At 44.2% G+C, this 10,016-nt stretch overlaps 1 protein-coding gene across 1 annotated transcript; it reads right to left on the bottom strand.

Annotated features, from left to right (window-relative positions):
• Window positions 1-289: 289 nt before the first annotated feature.
• On the bottom strand, window positions 290-1,237 carry LOC112114677 (olfactory receptor 52E4-like). Its single transcript, XM_024211500.2, has one exon. The coding sequence runs from the start codon at window positions 1,235-1,237 to the stop codon at window positions 290-292; it is 948 nt and encodes a 315-aa protein (XP_024067268.2).
• Window positions 1,238-10,016: the final 8,779 nt, after the last annotated feature.

Below are 10,016 nucleotides of genomic sequence, written 5' to 3'. Positions count from 1 at the left end.
GGGCCTTGGGGAGAAGACACACAGCAGGGTCGAGGGTTGACAGAAGAGATGGGGCAAGATTGCAATTTCAGGGATCCAGCTACAAGCAATTAGAAAAGTGGCAACCCAGTGAAGTGTACATACACTGACTCCCCAGTTCATCACATTGACACAGCACAGTAAGGCCAGGGAAGGGTTTAATGTCTCTCTGTCTGTCCAGGAAGTGATTCAGGGAAGAGGCCCCAGCACCATGCACCAGCCAGCTCTGCACAGAGCTCAATCTGAGAGCCAGAGCACAAGGAGAAAACATTTAGGTCTCTTTATGAGTAAAGAGCTGGAGCAGCCTGCCCCGGATCTGTTTGGTCCTCACCCCATAAATGATGGGGTGTAGCACAGGGGGCACCAGCAGGTACACACTGGCAAAGAGAACGAGGAAATGCTGAGGCACATTTTGGCCAAACCTCTGTGTGAAAGAGGAGAAGAAATCTGGGATGTACAAAGCAAAAATGGCACAAAGATGAGAGATGCAGGTCCTGAAAGTTTTGAGACGGGCATCCTTTGTGGGGAGGCGGAAGATGGCCCGGAGGATCTGAGTATAGGACACGGCGATAAAAAACACATCCATTCCGATCACAGAGAATAGATGAAACAGGCCATAGTAACTACTGACGCGGATATCTCCACAGGCTATTTTCAGCACAGCTATATGTCGACAATAGGAGTGGGGGATGATGTTGGTTCTGCAATATGGCCACTGCCTCGCCAATAAGGGATAGGGCAATGTGAGTATGCCACTGCGCAGCACAACAGCCAGGCCTATCTTGGCCACAACAGAGTTTGTCAGGATCGTGGAATGTCCCAGAGGATTGCAGATGGCCACATAGCGATCAAAAGCCATGGCCAAGAGGATTCCAGACTCCATCGCTGAGAAGCAGTGAATTAAGTACATCTGAGTGAGGCAGGCACTGAAACTGATCTCCCTGGAATTGAACCAGAAGATGCTCAGCATTTTGGGTAGGGTGGTTGTGGATGTGACCAGGTCGGTGACGGCCAGCATGCAGAGGAAATAGAAAATGGGCTCGTGGAGGCTCGGCTCTGTCTTCACGATGAACAGGATGGTGAAGTTCCCCAACATGGCTATGGCGTACATAGTACAGAAGGGGATGGAGATCCAGATATGGGCTGCCTCTAGGCCAGGAATACCAAGTAAAATGAAGGTGGAGGGGTTAGTGAAGTTGGTTGTGTTGTAATCTGACATGGATTATGCGAGAAGGTGTGCAATTCTGAGCCATAAGGGTGTCTCCTGCATGTACCGTAGGTTCCCCTGGCTTTCTGTGTGTTCCCAGGATCTCGGGTGATGGTCGCAGTAGAAATGCCTGAATAGAGACACAACATTAATATGAGATACTGCATGCACTAGTGGATGCTGTTCTCATGGGAGAAGCATTTTGATCGCTCTTCACACACTGCAAAATGACATTTTTATTATTTTATTATAACTATGAACAATGATCCTACTAAATCCAATTCCATATTTTGTATTGCTCCTTGCATTAATAATTCCTACAATTTGTGGTGGGGGAACCTTAAGAGGCACTAGCAGAAAATACAACTGTGGATATTGGTTATCCATCATTGTTGCTTAATGAAATGAAAGCCAGGACAGGGAGTCCATACTGTAGGGAGATCCCCGTTTTTCCAGTTGCTCAAAATCTGACAGTGGAAAAAAAAACAAACTTTTGGGAAGACATTTGCTCGGAGAAACATCCCAACTAGAACATACCTCAGGGAAAAGACCTGGACGCCATTGATAGCAGCTCAAAAGAAACACCTGCTCATTCACAGCAGTGGAGAAAACAAAAGCAATGTTCAGATCCTTAATATATGGGATGGAGAATAACATGTTCGGGATATGTATTTAGTTTGGGTCACACAGTCATATAGCATATATAAAAGGGATTTCCAAGACAGGCTCGGAGAATGGGGGAGGCTGCCATATGCAAATAGAAACGTTTGGGACTCTTTAGTTTACGAAAGAGACAAAGAAGAGAGCATATGATGTAGGAGAGGAAAATAAATAATGAAACTGATTTACATTCAAATGGCCAGTTCCCAACCAGTCCTATCTATAGACACTTAGTGCTCCAAGAGGACTAATTCCACAACGCTGAGTAAAATTGTCAGCAGAACTGATTGGGAGGAAAAAATTAGACAGAAAAATATGAATGAAAAATAATAGTTCTTTGATAACAGTTTATTAGATAGCAGAAGAATCATGATTCCACAGTCAAAAAAGTGAACAACTTTGGGTAAAAACCGAGTTCAGTGGTAAAGTGAAGGCAGCAGTAATATGTAATGAAGAGGAAAAAGGGAAAATAGATATCCAAGAATAGAAATCGGAAGTTATGAAAATTCATAAATGACATTAAGACATCAGGGAACATCAGGGATATGGATCACAAAAAGGACGTTATTAAGTATATTAACAACAAGAGAAATCCTACAAAGTTTTATGTCAATTTCTGTGTTGAAAAAAATATTAAAAAATAAAGGGAAAGGGTGTTTTTTTTATATGAAAAATGGACAAAGTTAAGAAACAATGGGAAAAGCTGGTATGCCAGTCACCAAAAGGGTTTATGCAAAACAAGTCTTGTCAAATAAACCTGATTTCATCCTTTTATGAGAATACAGACTGGTTGTTCAAGGGTACACATTTGATAGATAAATGTGAAAAACGCAGATGCAACAAACCTTGATTTCTCAGAGGCATTTGATTTAGTAGAGGAAAACATTCAGTTAAAAAAATTAACACCGTATAATATCAGTAGAGAACTTGTAAAACGGACTGAAATGTGGCTAACTGATGGATCTCAGAAAGCTGTTGTCAATAGGCCTTCGTCAGTAACTGTGGCTATTTGTAGTGGGGTTCTGTTGGGATCAGTCCTAGATCTGATGCTATTCAATATTTTAATCAATGATCTGGAAGGAAATAGAAAATCACTGCAGATAAATATTTGCAATGACCAAATATTGGCAGAGTGGATAGAGAAGGTGGACAGGGCAGGCATACCGAGTGATATGGAGCATTTTGAAAGTGGGGCCCATGCAAAAAAAAATGTTTTAATACAGTGAAATTCAAAATGTTGCTCTAGGAATAAGTAATGCAGGCCCGGCCCACAGACTACAGCACGTTATATGGAATGCAAGGACCCTGAAAAGGATTTAGGGGTCATTGTGGAGTACCAACTCATTGTGAGCTCCCAGTACGATGCTATAGCATAAAGGGATGATGTGGTCCTCGGATAAATAATCAGGGGCATGATGAGTTGCAGCAGGAGAAGGATTTTACCTCTGCACATGGGATTGGTGAAATAAACTGCATCCAGATCTTGGGTCCACATTTGGAAAAAGATGTTGAAAACTTGGGCAGAAAAGAGACACAAAAATGATTGGGATAGAGAAAAAGCCAGACTGTTAGACTTGAAGGTGTATATCTCTTTAACTTATCAAACAGATGATCAAACGGAGACTTACATGGGGAGAAAACCAGGGGTAATAATGGGATCTGTAATCTACCAGAGAAAGGCTGAGGAAGATCGAAGTCCAAGCTGAAGCCAGGCAAATTCCAGCTAGAAATTAGGGCCAAATATTTAGCTCTGAGAGTGATTAACCACTGGGATACACTGAGAAGGGAAGTGTTGGATTCTCCAATTCCCAATGTTGGCAGATCCAGACTGGATGATTTTTTTGGAAGTTCTGCTTGATGGGTTGTTTACACTTAAAATGCTACAGCGTTGCTGCCTGTCATAAACAGATAGTTAAGGGTTAATGCCTCTTTTACCTGTAAAGGGTTAAGAAGTTCACCTAGCCTAGCTGACACCTGACCAGAGGAACCAATGGGAGGACAAGATGGTTCAAAGGGAAGGAGGGAAGTTTTCACTTTGGACTGGAGTGGGAAAGCTCCAGAATTCAGCCTCTTATTAAGTAGTGAGTATTAGTGAAGGAAATAAATAGGTTTATGTTTATTTCTTTGTAACCTGTCTTGTGCAATTAGAGGAATCATCAAATTGGATATTTGGGTATTTTTTTGTGTGTAACTAAGTTTTTGCCCAGGGGAACATCCTCTGTGTTTGGAATCTGTTGTCTGTGAGAGTAGCTGGTATGCTAATCTCTCCCAGAGGGTTTTCTTTTACTTTTCTTTTCTTTAATTAAAAGCCTTTTTCTTAATACTTGATTGATTTTTCCTTGTTTTAAGATCCAAGGGGGTTGGATCTGGGTCCACCAGGAGTTGGTGGGAGAAAGGAGGGGGGATGGTTAATTTCTCCTTGTTTTAAGATCCAAGGGGTTTGGATATGTGTTCTCCAGGGAATTGGTGAAGAGTCTCTCAAAGCTACCCAGGGAAGGGAATTAGTGCTTGGGAGTGGTGGCAGCCAGACCAGATCTAAGCTGTTAATTGAGCTTAGAGCTTCTCATGCAGGTCCCCCACATCTGTACCCTAATGTTCAGAGTGGGGAAGGAACCTTGACACTGCCATAGCACTTCAATATAGACACTAATTACGTGGATGGAAGGGGTTCTCCCCTCAGCATAGGTAATCCCCGAGACGTGGTAGCTAGTTTGATCGAAGAATTTATCTCATGCTATCTACACCAGGGCACAGATTATCCAACAAGTTCTTGGGATGTATTGGAGGTATTTTTTGGTTCCAGAAGCTGGAGAAGCTACTAGGAGAGAGGCTGTTCTAGACCTGATTTTGACAAAAAAGGAGGAACTGTTTGAAAATTTGAAAGTGGAAGGCAGTTTGGGGAGAAGTGATCATGAAATGATAGAGTTCATGATTCTAAGGAATGGTAGGAGGGAAAAAGGAAAATAAAGGCAAAGGATTTCAAGAAGGCAGACTTTAATAAACTCAGGGAGTTGGTAGGCAAGTTTTCATGGGTAGCAAGGTTAAGGGGAAAAATAATAGAAGACAGCAGGCAGTTTTTCAGAGAGACATTATTAAGGGCACAAGAGCAAACTATCCCACTGCAGGAAAGATAGGAAGTATGGCAAGAGACCACAATGGCTTAACCAGGAGATCTTGAATGATCTAAAAAACAAAAAAGGATCCTCTAAAAAGTGGAAACAAGGTCAAATTACAAAGGAGGAATATAAACAAATAACACATGTGTGTAGGGGCAAAAATAGAAAGGCCAAGGCACAAAACGAGATCAAACTAGCTCGGGACATAAAGGGTAACAGGAAAACATTCTACAAATACTTTAGAAGCAAGTGGAAGACCAAGGACCGGGTAGGCCTGTTACTAAATGAAGAGGTGGAAACAATAACAGAAAATAAGAACAGAGGTTCTTAATGACTTCTTTGTTTCGGTTTTCACCAAGAAGGTTGGTGGTGTTTGGACAGCTAACACAGTGAATGCCAGTGAAAATGGGGTAGGTTCTGAGTCTAAAATAGGGAAAGAACAAGTTAAAAGTTACTTGGATAAGTTAGATGTCTTCAAGTCACCAGGGTCTAACGAATGCATCCTAGAATGCGCTGAAGGAACTGACTGAGAAGATATCTGAGCCATTAGCAATTATCTTTGAAAAGTCATGGAAGACAGGGGAGATTCCAGAAGAATGGAAAAGAGAACATATAGTGCCTATCTATAAAAAGGGAAATAAGCACATCCCAGGCAATTACAGACCAGTCAGCTTAACTTCTGTACCAGGTAAGATAATGGAGCATATAATTAAGGAATCAATTTGCAAACATCTAGAAGATAATAAGGTGATAAGTGATAGTCAGCATGGATTTGTCAAGGAAGCTCCTTCTGTGGAGGTTTTCCAAAGATGTGTGAATAGCCATCAGTCTTAGATGACTAAGACAAAACAAATCCTGCATCTTGTCAGGGGGTTAGACTCGCTGACCTTTGTGTTCCCTTATAACTCTATGGCTCTACCATTCTATGATGTAAAATCCTACTGTAGACCAGGCCTTAGTCACACACAAGTCTTTCGGCTTAATACAGAGGTAACTGAGTGTAATTTAATAGGCCTGTGTTTTGCAGGTGGTCAGAATGGATGATCAAATGGTCCCTTCTGACCTTAAACCCTATGAATCTATTGATAAAGAAAGTAGATCAGGCATTTATATTTAATGTGTCTCATAACATGAACAAGGGAACATTTAGTTAAATTGAAAGTCTGAACATATAACCTTGAGAAAAGGTAATTGCTAATGTAATTCATATTTGGCGTGTAGAACTCCTTGCTACCAACATTATCGGAGTGAAAAGCATAGAAGAATGGGATTCACAAATGGATTAGCCAGTGTAGGTGGTGCTGGTGGCATCACCTGTAGTTAAGGCTGTCTAACACAATCCATTGGAAGACCTCATTTTCAATTGCTTATAAGTTTGCCAAATTTTAGGTTTTTGGACTGAAATTTCCCATGCTGGGTGTCTGGTTTGAGCAGAATTGTTTTTTGAAAGGTTCAGGCATAACAATTCAGCCAACTTCTTCAAATGAAGCTAGGAGAAAGTATGTGTAACACATGTTGAAAAATTCTCATTATTGTTCTATTGAGGAACCATAGCACCTCCAAGCTTTCCAGCAGATAAAAGTCAGGTAACAGCCCCTGTCCCCCTGCCCCATTAACAGACAGAGCCCTGAAATGCAAGAAGAGGGGGTGACAGCGTCTGTGCATTAACACACAGTTGGCTCCTGACATCTGTACTCAGTTCATGTTCCAAGGGGAGTTTTTCTCACTGGGGCCTGAGCAAAATACGGGCCTTGATCTCAGAATTTGGCCTTGTATTGCACATCTACTAACACCTTTCATCCTGAAGGATTCACTGTGCCACTGAAATGCACCACCTTGGGGATGGAGGCCATCAGGCGGGATGAGCAGGGATACACAGAAATCAGTGACATTTTGGCCAGTGATTCTTTAGCAAACTCATCACTTATGGCAAGGGCTCTGGGATGTGTCATGGTTGTGCAGAGGAGAAAGAACCACAGACTTACTCTCTATCCCTCCACACCCACGTTGCACAGGGTTTGAGATCAGGTGAGCTCCTCAGCAAGAGATGGGTACCTGTGAATCCTGAGATGGAAGTGTCCTCCCTGGGAATCCCCCTCAGGTAGCAGTGACCCACACCTCTCTCAACCCAGCATCTTCAGCAACATCCCATGGCAAGAGCCGACACAGGGGTGTGTACAGTTTATAATATAGCTCTGTGTATTCCCCGTGGGGTTCGCCCAGCCTCTAGAGAAGAAGAAAGCATCTGAATGTAAACAGGCTGTAGACAAGCATGTCTCCACTTCTGTGCTAATTATCCAGCTTTATGAGTAAACAGTAATTAAGGAACCTTCCCAAAGGGAGATGAGAACTCCTGGGCTCTGTGCTGAGTCAGAGAGGAATTGGCTGTTTTTTGTATTTGTGTATATTTATAAAACATAGTTTATTAGAAAGAAAATAATGGATAATGCCTAGATGTCCATGAGCTCTGGTACCCTGTAAATGCCCAGGATGGATGGGTAGATAGGAGACAGACAGATCTGGAGAAAGATGACTGAGGGGAGACATGAGCACTTCCTACAGACATATGAGGCTGTCCCTATGGAATCAGAGATCAATAAATCTCCTCACTATCATCATACTGTGCAGCACACGTCATTGAAGGATCTTCAAAACAGTTAGCAAAGGAAAGTCATTATGAAAATATCCCAGTATACACATAGGTAAACTGAGGCATGGGGAGATTATGGGCTGGCTAAGGTCACACAGAGAATGATAGACAGGATTGCAGACAGAACCCAGGAGTCCTGACTTCCCTCCTGTAACCACCGTCTCTCCGTCATACCAAGAGGGAAATGGACTCCCGCTCTTTCAGGTACTGCCACTCAGAAACCTGGCAACGCATCACAGTCACTGGAGTCGCTTCAGGGGAACAGACTTAGGCTATGTCCACACTTGCAGATGTAATGGTCCGGGAGTTAACCCCCTTCAGAGAGCGCTGAAGGGACAGGGCTGCTGTGTGTTCACACTGTCAGCTGGCCATACAGAGAGGTGCACTCTGGGCAGGTATCCCACAGAGCACCTCTTCCCCTTCAGCCGCCGAGGTTTGTGGGAAGAGGGCGGGGGCTCTTGGGGCAACCTGGGTCCTGTCCCAATGCCCCGTCATACATTGCTTTGCATCCCAGCAGTCCTTTCCCTTCCATCCGCATTTGGCGCCATCTTTCAACAGTTTTTGTACTGCACCCTCTGTCCAACTTTTCAGTCTGCGGGAACAGATCCTGAACTGCTGATGAATATGGTCATGGGTCTCACTAACACGTCACGAATATCAGTCCAGACACTCCTTAAATGGCAAGTGAGGATGAGGAGTCCAACCAAGTTGTTTACAGACATAGTGGAGAAAACAGGCGCTTGCTTGTGGAATTCACGGACACGCTGACCACAGTGGAACGCCATTTTGGGGCTTAGAAAACAAGCACTGAGTGGTGGGATCATATCATTATGCTGCAGAACTTTTCTATGAGAAAATGCACTTGCATGGGACTGTGTGATGAGCTCGCCCCCACCCTGTAGCGCAAGGACATGAGAATGAGATCTGCCCCGATGGTGGTGAAGTGCATGGCAATCACACTTTGGAAGCTGGCTACTCCAGACAGCTACCAATTGGTCGCTAACCAATTCGGAGTGGGCAAGTCGACCATTGGACTCATGTTGATGCAAGTTTGCAGGGCCATTAATCACATCCTGCTCAGAAAAACCGTGACTCTGGGCAACGTGTGTGACATTGTGGATGGCTTTGCACAGATGGGTTCCCTAACTGTGGAGGGGCGATAGATGGCACGTATATTCCAATTCTGACACCAGACCACCTAGCCTCTGAGTACATTAATAGGATGCAGTATTTCTCAATGGTTCTCCAGATGCTTGTGGATTACAGTGGGCGTTTCATGGACATTAACACAGGCTGGTCCAGAAAGGTGCATGACACACAAATCTTTCAGAACACTGGCCTGTTCAGGAAGCTGCAAGCTGAGCCTTTTTTCCTGGACAAGAAGATCACTGTAGGGGAAGTCGAAATGCCCATTGTGATCCTGGGAGATTCTGCCTACCCCTTAATGCCATGGCTCATGAAGCCATGCATGGGGAGCCTTGACAGCGGCAAGGAGCAGCTCAACAACAGCTTGAGCCAGTGCAGAATGACTGTTAAGTGTGCTTTTGGCTGTTTTAAAGGCCCGCTGGCAAAGTCTGTATGGGATTCTGGATCTGACCGGTGACAACATCCCTATGTTTATAGCCGTGTGCTGTACCCTGCATAATATTTGTGAAGGGAAGGGTGAAAGCTTCACTCAGGCATGGACACCAGAGGCTCAGTGCCTGGAGGCTGAATTTCAACAGCCAGAGACTAGGGCTATTAGAGGGGCCCAGCACAGGGCCGTGAGGATCAGAGATCCCTTGAGGCAGCAATTCATTGTCGAAAGCACTAATGTGGTCCTATTAGGAGTCTCTGATTGCTCCATATGATGCACTGACTAGCATTGCCTGTTGCTTTTCTGGGCTATGCTTCCTTTCACTTAGTGCAATAAAGAACGCTTTCAAACCAAAAAAATGCATTGATTAATATTGAAAAAAGTTTGGAGAGACACACATGGGATGACACATCTGTGCCATGTGGGGGAAGGGTGAAGGGAGGTGTGTGGGGGGGTCCGGAATCATTACAGACTTGTGTATATACAGGTGTCATATGCAGCCTTGTTGTCTGCAGTGCCGTGCAATGGGTGCTGCACTTCATGTGAGCTGAACTGCCTATGGATGGGGGTTGAGTGAAGTGGGTAATGGTTGGAGTCTGCAGGGCTGGACGGTGAAGGTGTAGGTGTTGGAGGCAGCTGGTGGCAATACGAAACAGGGTGGTGGCCAAACTGTGTTGGAGGTGACATAGGAGCGCAAGGCAAAGAGTTTTGATCCAAGGACTGCAGGGGGGTGGGCGGGTGCGGAGCTGCTCTGTATACAGTGTTAGGAGCACCTGAATCGAGTCTGCT

The sequence above is a fragment of the Terrapene carolina genome, unplaced genomic scaffold (assembly GCF_002925995.2).
Source record: "Terrapene carolina triunguis isolate 2854851 unplaced genomic scaffold, T_m_triunguis-2.0 Scaffold672, whole genome shotgun sequence".
Taxonomy (NCBI): Eukaryota; Metazoa; Chordata; order Testudines; family Emydidae; genus Terrapene; species Terrapene triunguis.
Note: the sequence above shows the minus strand (reverse complement) of the source record. Positions and strands in the feature narration are given on the sequence as shown.

Excerpts from the sequence above, each read along its gene's own strand:
- LOC112114677 (XM_024211500.2), bottom strand. The coding sequence starts at position 1,237 with ATGTCAGATTACAACACAACCAACTTCACTAACCCCTCCACCTTCATT.